General features: G+C 40.9%; 1 protein-coding gene across 1 annotated transcript in view; it reads left to right on the forward strand.

Annotated features, from left to right (window-relative positions):
• The first annotated feature begins 7,088 nt into the window (after positions 1–7,088).
• The window catches only part of PTPRN2 (protein tyrosine phosphatase receptor type N2), a 651,416-nt gene continuing 639,062 nt past the window's right edge, over positions 7,089–19,442 (forward strand). The window contains 4 exon segments of the mRNA XM_065830742.2: positions 7,089–7,395; positions 7,398–7,433; positions 7,436–7,531; positions 7,534–7,725. Of these exon segments, the coding sequence (XP_065686814.1) occupies positions 7,089–7,395; positions 7,398–7,433; positions 7,436–7,531; positions 7,534–7,725 (631 nt within the window).

Genomic DNA, 19,442 nt, shown 5'->3' on the forward strand with positions numbered 1-19,442 from the left:
GGTTAGTTATTGGTTGTAAAATCCATTCACCAAGTATCAAATACTACAGATTAGTAAAGATGGATAAAAAAAGGATTTCTTAACAGTTCAACTCCCTCCCATTAAAAGTACCTAATTAATCTAAAAATTTGGTTTCCTATTGGTATTTTAAATCAGTTTTGATCAATGGAAACCAAATCTAATTATTCATTGCACACCTAGGGGTTTCAACTTGGTTTTCAAAGAACAAGAACCCCTTTGCAGAACTAATTTAATCTGGATATACCATCTTGGTAGGCTCAGATGGTACGTTTTTCAAGTGTGCTTGGAAACCCATGAAAATCAGTAGGATTTCAGCTTCATAGAATAATAGAATCATTTTGGTTGGAAGAGACCCTTAAGATCGCTGAGTCCAACCGTAACCTAACTCTGCCACTAAACCATGTCCCTAAGAACCTCATCTATATGCCTTTTAAACACCTCCAGGGATGGCGACTCCACCACTTCCCTGGGCAGCCTGTTCCAGTGCTTCACAACACTTTCTGTGAATTCATTCTGAACCTCCCCTGGCACAACCTGAGGCCATTTCCTCTTGTTCTATCACTTGCTACGTGGGAGGAGAGACCAACCCCCTCCATGCTACATCCTGGGACACCAGAGGTCTGTTCCTCACAGGTGTTCAACATCCCCACATTGTTACTCACAGGTTGCCTCATGCTACCTTTTCCTTCTCTTCAACCTGTTTTAGATCAAACCCAGCTTTAGCACCCTGTTTAATGCAGGTATCACCATAAGTGGTATTTGAGCAAGTCAGCTTGAATTTTAAATGAACCTCAGATTAATTCGGGTTTAATCCAGACCTGCAGCTGCTCTCTCCAGCTTCCCCAGCAAACCAGCAGGATTTCCTCCCAGGCCCAAACTGCTGTGCCCACTGAAGTGGCTGGTCTGGTACCAATGGTTCCTACAGCCTCAGAAGTCAGCTCAAAACACGTTGCCCTAAGCGCTCATGTACACAGATATTTAGGTCTTTGGTTAATGTAAGTCACATTTATAGTTTTCAGTTAACGTAAGTGACATAACTGCTATTCTCACAGGTAATTTTCTCGAGCTGCATTTTATCACTTAGGCCCTGAACACTCTATTTTAGGCTCCTTTCCAACTCTTCTTTCCAGCAACACATAAAACCCATTATCATTCCGCTACAGCATGGGGAATAAAAGGCCAGCTCACAGTTTACCAGTCGTAACTAAAATCAACCTACTTTTTTTCCTTTTTTAAACTCCATCAGTCATTCAGTTGCACAGTTCCCAAGGATTTTTCTTCTGGCTTCACGTTGAACTGTTCCTCAGTGATGCAAAAATATCTAGAGTAAAATTTTCAGCGTGTTCCAGAGTGAAGACATTTTCTAATACAATTTTGGAAACAAGCAGAAAGGCTTTAAAATAGCTGAAATCAGCAGCACATTAAAACATTTTTCCTAGATACAACTGAATTGCTGTCATATTTGCAAAACGAATCCTACTGCACTCTTCCATCATGCAATGTGACATCGTCAAATATTTATTTTCATACTAAACTGAATTCTGTATGGATCCATTTAAAAATCTGAAAGGCTCTGATATTTTTATGGATATGAAGTAACTCATACTGAAATTCTGTAATTTCTGTATTGGATATTAAAATATTTTGAAGCACTTTTCGTTATACTATGAAATGTTCAACAATTGACAAACAAAGACCCCAACCACTGCTGATATGAGCTGGGGCTTTTTACATCAGTTAAAGATTTCTCCCTTTAGGAACTCTCTATTCCTTCAATAAACTTAATCCCTGAATGTAGAATACAACCCCCAAATCTAAATTTAAGTGAGTATTTGCACTGCTATGGAGAGAATGATTTGATTTTAGCACTCAGTATTCAGGCTTCTGTATAGCTTCTCATCTTCTAAACACCTAGTGTCTCAGGCACTGGATGACTTTTACACATATTGCTTATCACTATTGCAGGATAAAGATCTTAATACTTAACTGCTTTAAAATATTAACTATTTTAATTCTATATTTATAAAAATGTGCACATGGAATAAGTAATATGTCTTCTCTTAATGAAAGGCTTGAATATGCAGAGGTATATAACCATACATGTAGTTTTTCAACATACATAGATAAAAAACTATTTGTAAAAGTGCACAGTGCATTGTAAATTTTGATAGTTTTTAATCCCAGAGTTGCAATAACTCTCTCATAATTAAAAACAACACCTTGTCACTTTAAACTTTCCATCAACAACAGCAAATAAATATAATCAAAATGTTTATTTCCAGTATATGAATGTATGAACAGTTCTGCAGTCACAGTTCGAAGAATTTCTTTGCCAGATCAAGTGGCAAAGGGTCCAGTGCTTGTCAGCCTCCTAAAGCAGAGTTTATGGCTGCTCACACCTGCAATATGCAAAGCAGCAGTCGGAACCGTTCCTCTTGTAACCATGGTACTCGAGATGTGGCTCTAGAGATGTTTTTTCTAGCCTTATTTTTCACAGTCTTCTGAACGAAGTCCTCAAATCACAAGCAAGGTGCAGGAGGATTAAAGCCGCTCACCCAGCTCTTGCTGCCCTCAAACAAGCCTGGTGAAGGTGACATGTGCAGCACTGAGACTCCAAAAGGCTCCCTTTCTGTATCCATCTACAGGCTTCAGTTATTTTACCTATGTCCTCTAGAGCCAGAAAATGTAAATTAAAAATGGTTTAAATTATACCTTGTCTGGGCATGGATGTAGCACAAACCTCTCTATCTCTTTCTCTCCTCTTTCGCTCCTACCCCCCCCCAATACATCTAAAAGCTCTGCCAAGAAATCTGTTACTGAATCTTAGATAAAGTGCCTGATAGATATTGTTCCCTGTGGATTTTGGACGCATTAACAAGACAAATGATCTGCAATTAACATGCTCAGAAGCCTGGATTTGGGGAGGAGAGGATGGGGGGTACAAGAGAAAAAGAAAATCAAGAAATGAAGAAGGTAATTTGAATGCTGTTGCGTCGTTTTGTTTTGTTTTTAAGGGCATGTTTGCCAGTGCAGGTAGACTGTATTTAGCAGGACCTGACCTTTTGTTCAGACTCTTCTTTATACTTGGCTAAGCTGACAAATAGCTCTGCGCTCCTTAGATGAACCATACAGCTCTGTCCTGTACAAACAGACCTATACAATTTCTACACTCCTGTGGGTGTACCTATGCTTGGTTATATAATTCTCATTTGTAATTAAAAAACAGACCTGCAAAGGCTTACAAACATCACCTCAGTCCTGAAGTAAAACTCAGATGCTACTTTTGTGTTTTATAACACTTATACTTAGCTTTTAACTACCTTGTATTATTTTAATCCTGTTTAGAACATTTTACACATCACTTAATTGCTTGTAAGTATATAACTACTAAGAGTATTTTCTCTTTGTGTATTTTTATACCTAAATTATTCTCTGGCAATGTTCTACTTTAACAGAAGTGTGTGTCTATCTTCTTTTTTACCCCCACCCAGTTTTTGGTTCATGTAATTTTGGCATCTTCTTACCTGTCTAAAATTTCTACCATTAACTCAACTTCCGAGCTTATTAATTCCTCCCTTCTACTATTTCATTCTGAACAGTATTAAATTTACAAAATAAACCTCTACACATCTTCTTGCCTCTTCCATGCTAAATTGCTTCTGCCTACCAATGTCTTTTCTAGCAGGGCTGTTTGCTTTCAATATAATTTTGAATGGCCCAGTGAAATTGAGAAAGAGAGGAGCTGACCTTATTGTCCAATGGTCAGACCATGTCTTTGAATCAGCCAGAACAAAAATTGGAACCTTTAGAATCTCAGCCCACACAGGTGTCCTGGCCACCAGCCAATTAGCCATCCTGGGATTATTTCTGACCTTTTCTGGGTCTTTTTCTGGTCCTTGCTAAGGGCTTTTTAATTTAAACACAGCATCTCCAAACAGAAAAGTGTTTCCTTGAAAAACTCTTGTTCAGCTATGGTTACCATGGATAATGTAAATCATACGTATAAAATCATATAGATGATCCAGCTCTTCTTTCACTTTGCCCAGCATGTTTTTGACACCTGTAAGGGCATCATATAAAGACTCAGCTCCAGCAATTAAGGACATGCTAAACTCTAATATGTTATTCACTGTGCTCAAATTTTCAGATCTATAATTTCCAATGTCATCCTCCCACACAGCCTCATATTCACCTCTAGAGACATCACCAATGGAGAGCTGATATTCTACCCTCTCAGCCACCATTCAATATCTTTACTAGTTTAGAATCCCTTATCAAAGTGACTTAAATATGCCCTTATAGAAATAACATGCTGGTTCCCTCTTCTACTCCTTTTTCGAAACTACCAAGTCCTACAGTTCTGTTAGGGCCTCACAACAACCGTGACTTCAAGAATGGAGCTTTGTTTTTCTAGTCTTTCTAGTAATTTTCACAAATGACTTCAGGATTTCTTTTTCCACAGTTCAGAAACTTATTGGAAACGTGATAATAAAAACCACAATCAAAACAACCTCATGAGGTTGGTAGACCTAAATGTGGATGCTTAATCTATTACACAAACTATTAAAAACCTTGGCACTGAGAAATGTCTTGAGAAAACGACTGTGAACCAGCAAGTAACCTGCATGTGTCATAACGTGTTATTTACACTGTGATTCTGTTATCCATCTAATTTACAGGCAGACTCAAGTCTTGCAGTTTTTACACGTCATTAACAAAACTGATTATACCCAATACCGCTGGTTTCAATCTGTCTGTTCCCCGGGCTTTGAGACAGATCTGTGTATCTATCTGCTAGGTGTTGTGTACTATAGAACTATAAAACACAATGAGGTAGGGAATGCTTTACACTTTCCAGTCCTGAGAATTGCTACTTGAGTTATTTCCAAATGCCCAATTCACCTACCAATTGACTATTTACTCCTTCCTTGACACCTTACTCCAGTCTTTACTAACATTGTGTACTCAAGGATTTCTTTCTGTCTTTGATGAATGCCCTTTCTCTCTTGATCTTTCACACTTCTTCGTGTGCGTTTGAACAAATGTCATTATTTTGCTAATCCTCTGCACAGAGTGGCTGTGAGAATTTTAATTTCTTCTTAAAATCTGCATAGTATTTGATCATAAATTCACAGGAGCTATGCAAATCATTCGTTGCAGAACAGCAATGACTTCCAGTAATACCACTGCTGTTTTGTATTTTGACAAACAACTTGTTCTCTCGCTGTGCCTGCCATTTGCTCCTTTCTTACCTTCAGTTGTTTTGCAGTTCTCTGCTAATTCAGATGACCTTTTCCCTTGTTCCTACTACTAGCTTTTAAAGCCAGATGGTTTGCATAACCCATGAGAATATACTAATTTATGTTTCAGCACTTTCATTTCTCATCTTGTCCTTTGCATAGAATGCTTTTCCCTCCTTTTTCATTTCTCCCCTTTCAGTACTCAGATTTCTTTCAGAGTCATCGAAATTGATTTTCTGAGGTAAAAGGACCTTTTGGCTTAGTGAAACCACTCCCCTGCAAGAGGCAAGTGACCATGTAACAGACCTCAAGGACAGAAATGCTTGAAAAGACCATCTGACCCTTTTGCAAACCCTGGGCCAGCAAACAACATCCAGTATTGATATATTTCTTTCAAAATGTCTGTTTTCTGAATAAAATATTGCCCTTTTTTGCACCGGAGTCACCAACCTTAACCACAAAGGAGGTGACTTTGCACCAGCTCTAGAATCCGTGGCCCCTTCTCCCCAGGACAGGGGCTCACATTTTCCCACAGAGCAAAACTGAGAGAAGAGAAATCTGCAACTGTCTGTCAGGGCACCAGGAGCCGTAAGAGGCCTTGCGTGGCCCTCCAAACCCTCCCCAAAGCCCTGACCTGTGTTCCCAGGTGTGGCTGATTGCCCCATGGCAGGTCCCACCTGGTCCCAACGTGGTGCCCACACTCCTTGTGTCCACCCTGGTGTGGATGTCGTATTCTCTGCCACCTTTGAGGTGAGCAAAGAGGAACAGCCGTGTTCTTCCCAAGTTAGTTTGTTCTGTGTGATTTTGTTATTTCATTTTCTAGTCTATGGCAAAGCCACTTCACATACTGCAATTTTCACTCCTCCCTTTAAATACCCTGAGTGTGAGTCTGTCATGACTGTACCTGTTTAAAGCCAGGGGTGAAGCATGTCAGGGAGTGCAGTTAGAGCTGTTTACCTCAGATATTAAGAAGATCGTGAGAATCTTAAACCTCAGGAACAAGTAAAGCAGATGTTGGGGTGACGGGGGTGGCTGGGACCAGCCGTGGCATGGAACCATCTGTCCCTGTCAAAAATGCATCCATGCCCTGCCAGGAGGCACGGCAGCTGCACCGCTTCACCTCCGTGACTGTGACTGCCACGTTAAAGGCTAAATATTATTACACTGAATTTGTGAGAAAATGAGAGCTTGTGAAGGAGGAGGGAGGCGATGGATTCGTGCCTGGGAGTCCTGTCCAAGCCCAGCGCCCCTGCTCTCATGGAGTGAATCAGGGACGGGAGGTGGAGGGTGAACACATCACTGTGCGGACTCACCCAGGCAAACACGCACACCTCAGCTGCCAGAGGTGTTTACCTGAGGGGTCTTACAGCCCTTCAGGATGGAAAGTAATTTTCTGTGGAAGAAAGAGTGGCAAATAAACCATTACTGGGGAGGCCACAGGGAGAACCCACCAGCTACTGCATTTTTTGGAACAAAACTTTCACAGGGGCTGAATTGGTTTTAGAATAGAATGGAATAATTCCGATTGGAAGAGACCCTCAGGGTCATTGAGTCCAACCATAACCCAACTTGAGCACTAAACCATGTCCCTAAGAATCTTGTCTAAACGCCTTTTAAACCCTTCCAGGGATGGTGACTCCACCACTGCCCTGGGCAGCCTGTTCCAACGCCTGACAACCCTTTCCATGAAGAATTTTTTCCTAATATCCAATCTGAACCTCCCCTGGTGCAACCTGAGGCCATTTCCTCTTGTCCTGTCACCTGCTACTTGGGAAAACAGACCAACAGCTTCCATGCTCCAACCTCCTTTCAGGTAGTTAATTTTGCATGCAGGTGTGTGGAACAAGCTCATTTAATAACTCCCACCCATCCATTCTGTGCCATCTTCATGGGGACACGAGGGAGCGGCCGTTCTGGCGGGAAGGGTCGCGCGGGGCTCCTCTGAGGCAGCGCCGGCGCCAGGGCCGGGGGTTCACGGGCCGGGGACACCCCGGGCCCCCAGGCTACCGGGACAGGGGCCGCTACCCAGCGATCCCGGCAGGGAGGGCAGCGCCCACCCCTGCAGCCGGGCGGGCTGGGAGACAGAAGCGGGGAGCGGGGAGGCGGCGCCGCGGAGCCGGAGCGACCTGCCCCCCCGCGCCTGCCGGGCCGGGCCGGGCCGGGGCGGGGCCGGCTCGGGGGCGGGCAGGCGGCGCTGGTCGCTGTCCTGGGTGTTGAATCTGCTGCGGCTGCCGCGCGCCGGAGCCCGGGAGCAGCTGCGGGAGGCGAAGGGCGGGCGGGCGGCATGGAGTGAGGGCTGGCGGCGGCGGGCAGGGGAGCGGGACAGCCGCCTGCGATGGGCCAGGCATGATGGGGGCGCTCGGCTCCGTCCTCCCGCTGCTGCTGCCGCCGCTGCTGCAGGTCCTCGCCGCCGCCCCGCGCAGCCAGCCGCCCTCCGCCGGAGCCGCCGCCGAGGCGCGGATCGGTGAGTGGGGCGAGGGGCGGGAGGCGCGGGGCTAGCGGGGAGCGGGGCCGCGCCGGCCCCTCATCCCTGGGCTGCTGCCCGAGAGCTTCCCCAGGGGCAGCTCCACAGGCCCCCGGCGGCCGCGCCCGCACGGCTGCGGGTTAGGGGCCCGTCCTGCGGTCCCTTAGAACCGGCTCCACTAAGGGGCCTCGTCCTCCTGCCCCTCACCACCTGCTCCCGCTGAGGGTCCCTGTCCTCCGGCCTCTGACCACCGGCTCCCGCTGAGGGTCCCTGTCCTCCGGCCCCTCACCACCGGCTCCCGGCCCCTCGCACCTCCCGAGTCCCCCTTGGTCACCTCGGGGACGGCCCAGGACCCCAGCGGCGCGTCCCGGCGGGGTCTCTGGTGCCACCTCCGGGCTCACCTGGTCTCCCCACAAGCTGAAAAATTTTGCCGAAACAAACATGAGGCCCCTAAAGTCAAGGTGCACCCGTGGGGAGTCACCAAAAATGCGTCCAGCCTCCACGTATTTGACCCTCCTCCCAGTTCAGTGGATTCAACCCACTGAACTGCCCTCATATTTGGAAGGCACAGGAAATCCCCGTGCCACAGAGCCTCAGGTGCAGCCCAGTCCGCCACTAACTCATTCTGCTGGACATGGAAGTCAGCACTGGCTCCTGGTTAAGGCTGTTTTAGAGGTGTCTAAAAATACCCAGTGCTGCCCAGGGAAGACCATTAAACAACCTCCTGCTTTGGAGACATTCTCTGACCATCCCCTTCCTCTTTTAGGAGATACCGTCTGCAATAAACATCCCCTCCTGCTCAAATGACCCACACTAACACGGAGGGATCCTGAAAACAAACTCTGTGCATTTAAGATCAATGCTATTCTGTGCAGCCCTCCCTGCCAGCCTCTCCTTGCACTGAGACACTCATGACTGCATGCTCACCAGAATTATCTCCAATGATATCTAATACAGTCAGTTTCATTTCACTTATGGTGTCTTTCCTAAACTCACTTCAAGTCAAGAAGGTCATAAATGGGAGAATTTTGTATTTTTTCCCTGTTTTAATACCTTCCAGGAGTGGTTATGGAGGTCAGAAAGTGCAAGGTAAACTAGCTGTCCCTAAGAAATCTCTTTTTCTAAGACAAAAAATAACATGACTTTAAGAAACAAAGGAAGCCTCCCACAGAAGAATCTGTGCAGTCTGCCTCGTGTACAGTCTGTTTATTAAGAAGGAATTAAAATCAGCTGACCATGTTTTTAATGAGGCTTCAGTCAAGTGGCAATAAAAATGAGCTATTAAATGCCTGCTATAGTTAAGGTAGTGATGCAAGGTTCTAAGGAGAAAGGGTTTGGACTGGATATATCCCTCCCTGCTCTCTCCTGGTTGCTATAGATATAGACTGTTTCTCCTAATCTGCTGAGGAGAAAGCTTGCATAAAGATATTGAAACTAATAGCTGTAATTTTTACCTTTCATAATGTGATAGGCTATACATTATGTTTTCAAACTAGTCAAGTTCTGGTTCTCTCTCCCTAACTATAAACTGCAAATCAGTCTGGGTCACAACATGTTTTTCAGCGTGTTGTAGCTACAAAACAATGTTTGTTTGTTTGTCGCTTCCCTGTAGCTTCCCTGTGCTTCTGCCTCAGCAAGGATGCCTGCCCGACCGTTAAAGCTGTCCTTGCATGGAAGGGAATGGGGGAAGAGCAGGCTTGATTTTACACAGTGAATACAATAGTCTGGGAGGTATATTTCAGAGATATTTCAATAGCAGCGAAACAAGTTGTGCCTTTCTACTTCTTGCTGGGGTAAGGAACTAACTGATGTCTCACAGATCTCTGGGGAAGATGGGAAAGGATTTATTGTGTTTGACAAGATGCAGCAAAATGTTTGCATTGCTGGAAGTGAAGCAGTTTTAGCTGTCTCTTCTCTTAGTGTTCCTTTATTTTTTTTATTGACCAGTGTTTCAGACCTCTTTACTCTTAAGTTCAAACCATTTATTATAATAGATTCTGTTCAATTTTAGACTACAATTTTTAGACACAATCAGGAGATGCAACTGTAATTTTACAAAGTATCTGAGTTTTGGGATTATTTGTGGTTATAGGTGGAAGATACTACTTTGGTTTCTTCTTGTGCACAATCCCTTTTTCTGTAATTGAAAACTGAACACAGATGCATTATGAAACCTCTATAATATCTGCTGGAGACCACCTTAAAAGCCATGTAATTATAAAAGCAGTTTTTTATTAATTTGTTCATATTAAGTGTTTCAGAATGTCTTCCTAAAAGCTGATTCAGTAGTAGAAGTTCACGACCTTTACCATTTCATAGGATGTTTTCATCCAGTTTCATTCTTTCCTTCTTCTTTTGGGTCCACCTTTGTCTATGCTTTCCAATATAGTAATCATCTCCAAATGGTGACATATTTACTTTGCAACATACTTACAAACTTGTTTAAGAAACTGAAAGTTTCCAAGTTGCAGTTAAGACAAAATATTTGAATTTGTGCTTCCTCTGCCTATATTGTTCATGAGGTTTTGTAAATTGCTCCTGTGGGATGGTGTTTTTATACGATGCTACTACCAACAAAACCACATATTTTTCTGTTTCTTGACATTTCAAGTAGCATTTTGAATGTGAACAAATGAGGAGAAGTGTAGCCCTTCACCTCTCTCTGTCTCTTGCCCAAGTTTAGCCCAGGAGAGAGATTCTTATCTGTTCTGTGGAAAAAAGTCAGCTGAGTACCTAGTAGTGTTCATTAGCCTTTGATGAAACAGTGAGGCTGGGAGATTAATATTCTAAATAAATCTTTATTTGTTGATAAGACACAGTCCATTTAAGACTATGGAACTTATTTTTAAAAGTGTCTTACAAAATAATAATCTGTGAACAATATATCCTGATTATGTTTGCTAAATTTCTCAGATGTTGTATGGATTTTTTTTTTCCAATGAGACATTTTATTAGCAAATAATTATGCTGAGGAAGTGGTTAAGTTTAAAATACCTTCCAATAAACTCTAAGCAGTTGCTTCAGTAAAAATAACAACTCCAACAATTATTTTCATGCAGTTGTACAGCTTTTTAAGTGGACTAATCTATTCAGAAAGTTGCAGTGGTATCTTATTTTCCTATAGTCTGGGTGACGTAGAGAACTTTGGAACAAAGTAAACTGTGAACATTATTAATCACATTCTTTCCATAGTCCTAAAAGACAAATGCTTAAAGCAGAAGTCATCCTCATATGTATTAGAAAAGAGAGTGTGTGCTTGCTGCAGTGCCTTCACATTGACCTCTAATGTGTAAAATGATACTTACAACCTTCAGTGAATACAAGTATAATTTTGCAATATAATTTGATCTTTTGTGCTGTGTGCAATCCTATTTTTTGGTCTGCATGTTCTTCCTAAATTAGTACATTAATATGCTGTGGAAGTTTCTGGAAACAATTGTTCCATGCACCATGTAAGACAAACTTCCTTCAAAATTGTATTCGAATCATCATATGCAAAATTTCTGCAAGTTGAATGCCTATGAATTTAGTTTTTATCTAACTAGCAAAAAGACAAGTTGGTCACATCTCAGCTTATAAACTTAGATTCTTCTAAACCTGTAGCTGTGAGTCCCTGACACAGTGAGCCAAGACAGTCTTACCTTTCACTAGGGCTTAAATATGGTTGATGATAGAAACTTTACTCAAAGACTTGCAAATAATATTGCACAGTGTAGTATGTTTAAGAGCTGAACATAACTATTTTAGATATGAATTAGGAATTTCAAGTTGAAAATAAGTAAGAAACTGCAAGAGCAGGGACTTAATGTACCATTAATGGAATGCATATCTCAAGCATTGATTCTTAAATTAGAGGAGGATGAAATAAATAGTAGGAGAGATGAAAAATGCACAATTTTTGGCTTTTCAGTCAGTGCTTCACATACAATCTAAAGGAAGTAGTGATAGAGAGCTTTTATTTATGGCTATTTCATGGGGAACAGCAAAAAAATAGGTCTTGGTTGAGTTCTTTTTGGGTAGACGTTGCCATAACAAAACTAATGGAAATTTTTCTCAGCCATCGTTGTCAACCATCTTGGAGAGCCAGGAGGGCTGAAGTTTTGCTTCTTGCAGCAACTCTGAGCTGAGCTGAAGCTCAACAAAGTCTGTGTCAACCTGCCCATTGGCTTCAGTAGAATTTGGATCAAGATGCTGGTTGAGGCTTGTGGCAGACTGGCTGGTAAAGCAGGGGAATGACACTGTCACCATCTTTTCAATAGATAAAATTGCGTGACTTTCCAATTGCATTAATTTGGAACTTCTCATAGGCACTCAGGTATTTTGATATCATGTTGATTTGATGTAATTATTGATGATGGAGCGTAATTTATGATTTAATGCGAATGAATAAAAAATATCAACAAAATAACTTAAGAAAATGCTATGTGCTCAGAATATGAAGGATTCAGTGTAGGAAACTGCATCCTTCCCTTCGTGAAAAGTATTTGTGTGTATTCTAGAAATGTTTCTGAAGGATTCAGTTATGTTAGAGAGCTGCTTGAAAGTAGCTTGATATCAAGGCCTGTCTATCTGTTAGTTCCCTTGAATTAAAGGTAAGAACATACATTTATGGTTTTGGCATCATGTCATGACTGTTCTACAATATCCTTTTCTACAATATCTTTTTACTATCTAACTTGTATTTGTTGAAAGTTTCAAATGGATAGGAAGTTAATTACTTCTCTATTAGTAAAAGGAAGCTTTAAACATAGTTTGTAGGATGGGATTTCTAGGGAGATTTTTTCTTTTTGTTTAGTTTACTGACTAAGAGAAAACAATCAAGTTTTTGGAAATATAAGTTCATTTCTACTTCCTGCTTGAGTGTACCCCAATATTTCTCTGTATTTGATGAAATAAAAGACAAGATTCCTACTTGTCTTCTTTTTTTTTTTTCGCTACCAACAAATAATACCAGTCCCAAAATCTTCATCGTACCAGACCATCATCATACCGTGCTGTCAGTCAGCCTACTGACATGAAATCAAGTTACTCCTAGTTGTTAGATCCTGAAATATTTGGGCAGTTCTGCTAAAATAGCAAAAGGTAGTTGCTGTTGACAGACTCATCATAAATGTGTCGGTGCCTGTGTACTTTGTATACGGTGAACAGCAATGGTTATAAACATCAGGGTGGAGAGACTTCCAGTAGTGAGAAAAGGGCAGCCACAGTCCCTGAAGGTGCTGGAGGCCACAGCTAAGCAGGGACTTGAAGTCTCCTCTGTCAATCACAGTTTCGGTGGCTGGAAAGAGCAAAAAGGCATGAACTCTGATGGAAGTGGTTGCTGTCAGTCATATGTATCCATATCCATAAGACCTTCTTCTTGTGGAGACAAAAAGGCAGTGTATATTCCAGCTTCCTGAAAATTATCTGTATTTTGTCTTCATCCTACCTACACTGTTGCCTGAAATTTAGATAAATCTCAGAAGTGATTCTTACAAAATCAGTATATATGAGGTCCTGCTAGAATCTGTGTTGGTGTTTACAGGTAGATTTAGAAGGGCATCCAATGAGGATTGGAGGAAAGATCACTCTGGTTTTGGTGGTAGAATTGACAAAGGAGAGAAAGTATCCAAGAGGGCAAGTCCACTGCTAGTATCCATCCAAGATAGGATGTGGAACTGAATGTATCCTTGGTTAGGCTCAGCATGGTCATTATTAATAAATCTATGTAGGCAGTAAGTAATACTGTTGCTGGTGAAACAGTTTTATATTTGCAAATGAAGAAGAGAATGTTTGCAGGGGAATAATCAGAAGAGATGCCAAGGAATAGAGGCATGTTGGAGATGCGGATGTTTAAAAGACGGAATGAGAACTGAAATGTTTAGTAGAATTAAAACTAGTGGAATTGGAGATCAGGAATGGAGATTAATGAGTTGTATGTGATCTGAAAAGATGTAACCATGATTGGGTGGAGTTACTTTTTCTCATGGAAAAGACAGTCAAATGCAACAGCAAAACTGAGATATTCAATGAACTGGCTTGAGGCATGAGAAAATGAGTCAAGGTGACAAGACGGAAAAGGGATTAAAAAACCAGAAATATTCATTCATTCATTTAGGCCAAAGCTGTGGCAAAAAGGGAGTTGGGAAATGTGTGTAGACTATGAGAAACTGCTCTGGGGATAGAAAAAAATGATTAATTTGTCCTAATATAAGGGATGGGATTCATCTAACTAAATGTAATTATTTGAGCTAGTGACTCCAGACTCCTTTTAACCTACATCTATTTGATAAATTTCAATTAATTTTACCCAAATGTACATGTCTAACATAGGTCAGATAAAGGTCTCCCTGAATAAAGCTATTGCTTTCCACTTAGTATTAGTATGTTTCCCAGGTTAGGGTGAGTATCTGGCTGTAAATATCTACTGCACCTTAGCTGTTCAAAAATCAGATGCTCAGGTTACACTTGGGGAGAGGTAAGCACATTTGGAGAGTGATTCACCTGTGTTTCCCCACTGAGTTGGAACTAATGAAGTAGCTTAAACTAAAGTTAGGTTGGTTGAGGATGACCTACTACATTACTTCGAAAACACAGGCATGGCTTTGAGCTATATCAGTCCTGCACTAAGCTGTTTCAGAAGGTCCTGTGACTAGTCAGGCAGGTTTGTCACATAAGGGACTGAAACAAGTGAAGTAGCTGAAGGATATTAGCAGTCCTGGAAAAAAAAATTCCATAGAGAAAATCGCCCTCTGGTAGTTGCAAACAAATGAAGGTGACCTTTGATTGAGAGAGAGAGAAGTAACGAGCAGAACGGAATGAGCAAATGAAGGGAAAGGGGCAGGTAAATGAATGGGGGGTCTGCAGGTGAGATGGACAAATGAGGGGAGGCTGGTATGGGAGAGCTGAAGGAAGGGGACCATGAAGACTTAGTAGTATTGGACAGTCAAAAGACAGCAGGAAAGGCATGGAGGTTAATGTGTACACTGGATTACCGTGTTTTCTTATGTGAGTTAGTCGAGTGGAAGGGCTCTATTTTTATCTTAACCATTTCATAGTGTCACTATACCATAGCATACTCAATAGCAGTATGCCATTCAGAACAGCTGTGCTCACCAGAAAATTAGAGAACTTTTTTTTTTTGCTGAAAAGATTAGAGGGCTTAGCTTTACAGAGTGTATTCCTTTTGTGATGGAATTTTTGAGAAGTAAAGTAGCTTTGTAAATTACTGCATCTTACTGCATTTTTTCCTATAGTTTCTTTCAGTGAATCAGACTTAAATACTAAACATCTTTTGTTGATGCACAGTCTCTCTGAATGGAGAGTTGAGCACTTGACACTACATACCTATTTTGCTTCAAACTAATATGTTGATAAAACCAGCTATTTTAAGGTGTATAAATCAGTAACTAGAAGTTTCATAGGAAGTACAGCTGGTTGTAGTGGGTGTAAGGTCTTTTCTTTCAGTCATAGCTTAACAGCAGGTGATGCTGGTTACGTAAGCCTGAAATGCACAGATACATGTGCCTCCCCAAATGTAATATACTTCCAGATATCCTCATTGAAAACAATGCAACTAAGACCAAACACACACTACATATTTTAATAAAATTACTAAGTTCAACAGAAGCCAGGAAATATCCTGATACGTGTCAAAACCCCATTTTTACTCTCTCCACCCTAATTAATCTTTGATCTCTCAAGTTTGAACCTCAAAAAATTCTACAAAATACCTTACGGATATCAATCTTGGATGCTGAAAAACTGATAGATATTTTGTATTTCTAGCACACAGAAATCTTCTCTCATTATTTTGCAGGAGATAATTACCTTTCTGTCTACTGCTGTCCAAAAAGAACTAAAGATACTATAACCTCTTGCTGATATTCTGCTCTGCACCAGAATGGCTGCCTTTTCTCTACAACTTTTTTAGTTGATTAACACAATTTAGTTAAACTCAGAGCAGTTGTTTCAGACAAATACTTTACTTCACCTGGAAGGTCGTGTCTCATCTTCAGGCCTGAGTAAAAGTTTCTGTGTTAAGAAATTGCCTGTTTTTTCAACTATTATCAGGCTGCAGCTTTGCAGTGCAGACTGTTTAGTAATAACAAAATTCTGCGGTGTTCCCTCTAGTGACTTCTTGATCTTGACGTTGTAAAGAGGATTGGTTTGGCTGAAACAAACAAAAAAAATGGATCTAAATCACGGCCTTGCTGACAGCAGTGAAAACAATGCTGCTATTGGTGCTGGTTTCTGTGAAATGGCAACAGGGAGATGGGTTTGGGGAGAGGATTAGTTCATGCCACTGTTGCCCCTGGGCTCTCCATGGTATGAAGACATGAAACTTTGACTTGAGTCCTTCTGAATGATAGTCTCCTATTAACCTGACCTCTCTTACAGAATTGATTTGTAAGTTAGACTTTAAATTCTATTTACTCTTCAGTGCTGAATTAAAAATGTGGCATCGAAGATTAAACCCCTTGATTAATGCAGCTAAGTCACCACCAAAGAATGTAAATGTCTATTTTGTTTTTTAAAGAATGTATACATTATGGTGTATTTATCTTGGCAAATAATTTTGTTATAATTTTAGTTTAGATAGTGGAATACTTTATATACTTGCTATTCATATTTCAGCTTTATTTGCTACCTGATATGATAGATGTTAGGCTATCATATATCTTCAGGGAGCTATTACTCATAAAATCTTCCTTTTCTAGATTTTAGCACAGCTCAGTATTCTCAGTATGTAGTCACTGCAATGCCTTACTTAACACTAGCAACATATTATACCCTAATTCTTCTGTGACCTGGCCTCACCTCTCATCGCAGCTTCTCAGCTAAAAACGGTTTCTCACTTTCATGGTATCACCTTGTGGGCTATAGCAACTCCTTCCATTTGCTGGAGAAAGCTGTAGTCACCAGTGAGTATTCCACTTCTTACTTATGTCCTAAAGGAACTATAAAGGAGGGGAAAGGGGAAATTTTGGAATTATACATCTACCATGACTTTCTGGAAATAGCTGGATATTCATGAAGACAAGATAGCATGTTAAATATATCATCTAACATTTAGACAGGTGAACGCAATTTGAAGTCAGCAACACAGTTGGCAGAGATACCACCTTCCCTTTACCCTTGAAATCTGAGGTCAGATTCTGCAATTTTCCCTTTCCTCAATTATGAGGTGAAATGTTAAAGTTGTTAAAATATTCTTGTTAGTACTATCTATCTGTAGGTTTATTTTGGTTAACTATGTCAGCTCATAATTACAATTTACCACCATACATTACAGGCCGGGGGTGATTTCCAAGCAAAAAGGGCAGCTGTAAAAATTGCAGATTCAAAATTAATGAAATAATAGTGAAAACACAAATTCTGAAGGAATAAACTGAGTTAACTGATGCTATCTGATGATTTTCCATCTTAAGAGCTGCAGAAAAAAAGAAAATAATCATGTTATGCAGGATTAATCACTCACACTTTTAGACAGCATAAAATTTATAACACTATAATCAAGTAGCATTTAAAAAGCAGAATGAAGCAGAATTGGAGGGTTGTTTTAGGGTGATATCTGTTTGGTTTTAGGCTGCCCAACAAGATAAAGATCTACAGTCAAGGGCTTTTTTTTCCCCCTGTCCATTTGCTTTTGTTTCTCCGAGTAACACCTGCTCTAACGAGTTTATCATCTGAGAGTAAATAACTGAGAAGGGAGGAGGAAATGGACACAGCACGCAGGCTTGAGAATACCCAGCTGTCAAACGGCTGACATTTTAGGAAGTAGAACACACAGCTTTTATGGAGGATCTGATTCAGCTTGAATGAAGGAGCTGATCACACCCGGTTGTCAAACTTTCCTAATTAAAGAATTACTTGAGAGAATGTTAGAACAATACTTTATCATCTTCAGATTATGGAGCTATTTTCCTAGTTTAGCAGATAGGGAAGAGCTCTAAAACGATCAGCGACCCGGTGACGGGGTGGCTACACTGGTTGAAATTAGAAGGTTGTTAATAAAAGGAGCACAGTTGTGCTTCTTCCTCTTAACTTATATTTTAGAGCAGTTTGTACCAGAGACACTAAATTAAATAGTGGTGCATGGAAGGAAGGGGATGAGCCTCACCCAAGGCTCTGCATGAGGCTGCCAGCATCTGAATTTGGGAATATGTATGTTTGGCCACCTAACACTCCTTCAACAGGATGGGCTTCTTGTAATTCATTATATTTCTTTTTGTCCATCCAGTATTAGAATAAAGCTAACTTACTTTCAGGTGAAAGTTGATCACTGCATAAGGAGACTCTGCTGTTGACAGAAGTGTATAAAATACAGCCTTTCATTAATAGTTTCACCAGTTTTCCTGAAGCTGTTTTGTTTGGGGTGAATAAGAACAGTTGCAGGTTCAGTTCCTTCTGATGTCACTGATGTGAGTCCAAGGTTCCTGGATTTAAGGTGATTTAAGGCATCAAATATTTGAATAGGATTTGCCTAGAGCTGGTTCTATAGAATATGTTTAGCCCCATGTAAGACAGAGCATTAGCAAATAAATATTTGAACGTTTTCTTTCCAGTCAGTTTTCCGTTGTCTCTGTTACAGCCTTGGCTCGGGAGGTCCCATGTTTTCCTGCTACTTGACAAAAAATCTCTGCTTAGCTCTTCTCAGTTGAGAGAATTCTTGCCGAAGGATGGGTTTGGGTGATTTGGTGGTGTATCATCTTGCAACCCTGATCCTGCAGAACGGGGTGTGTTACTTTATTTGGGATTGTCATTCCCTGGAAAACAGAGGGTGTAGAGTTCTGTTGTTTGCCAGCCACACCTAAGTCACTCTTCTGTTAGACAATGTTCATGTGCAAATGAAAAGAAAGTCAGTATTATACTCCATGCAGAGTTCAGTGAAACAACTATTATATAAAGAAATAAGTGAAGAAAAAGATCACATAACATTCTTATACCTGTAATCCTGGGTTGGCTTCAGCAGACTGTCAGATTAACCTAATTATTAGAATGCTTAATGAAATTTCCCGGAGAGGCAGATTATTTTTAGTCAGCTTTCATCCTCCAAAATGGGTACTGACTGAAGGTGAAGAATTGACCTTTCTACTGTGGTCTCTGTTGAGTGAAGCCTCGTGTATACTTGGGATTTCTTTTTCCACCTTTGGCTCTTGTCAGCTGTGCTAACAGAGCTCTGTTTGACCAGCTTCAGCATTGCTATGCAACCTTTGGAAAGTCCTTCCCAGTTGTGCAGATGTCAGCTACATACCAGTTTGTAAAAAAAAGTATCTCAACCCATTTACAGACTGCAGATATGATGCTTCCTGAATACACGTTAGATAAAATATGTAACTTTCTTATAAAGTAAAGCTTCAGAAATAATGTATACAAATGTGTATAAATGAAAGCAATGAATACTGGTAGAGACCAGATATGATGGCAAGCACAAAAACAGAGAAAAAGGGGGAGAGAGAGTGTTAGGAATAAATAGTCTCTAAATGTGCCAAGCTGGAAGTTAGCGTACTATGATAATGTCTGTTATGCTGGAGTCAGTATAAAACGTTTCTTTTCCCTAGTCTTAGTAAGCACAAAACCAGCAAAATGGTAGCTCTGTTGGAAATAGATTAATTTCATTACATAGTTTTCTAACAGTAGTTCGTTCCACAGTACTCATGCTCTATATATTCATAATCTATTTTTGGTGGCATTTCATTTGTGAATAACATATGTCAGGTATTATGATGATAGAT

This window comes from Patagioenas fasciata, chromosome 2 (genome assembly GCF_037038585.1).
Source record: "Patagioenas fasciata isolate bPatFas1 chromosome 2, bPatFas1.hap1, whole genome shotgun sequence".
In the NCBI taxonomy this organism is placed as follows: Eukaryota; Metazoa; Chordata; class Aves; order Columbiformes; family Columbidae; genus Patagioenas; species Patagioenas fasciata.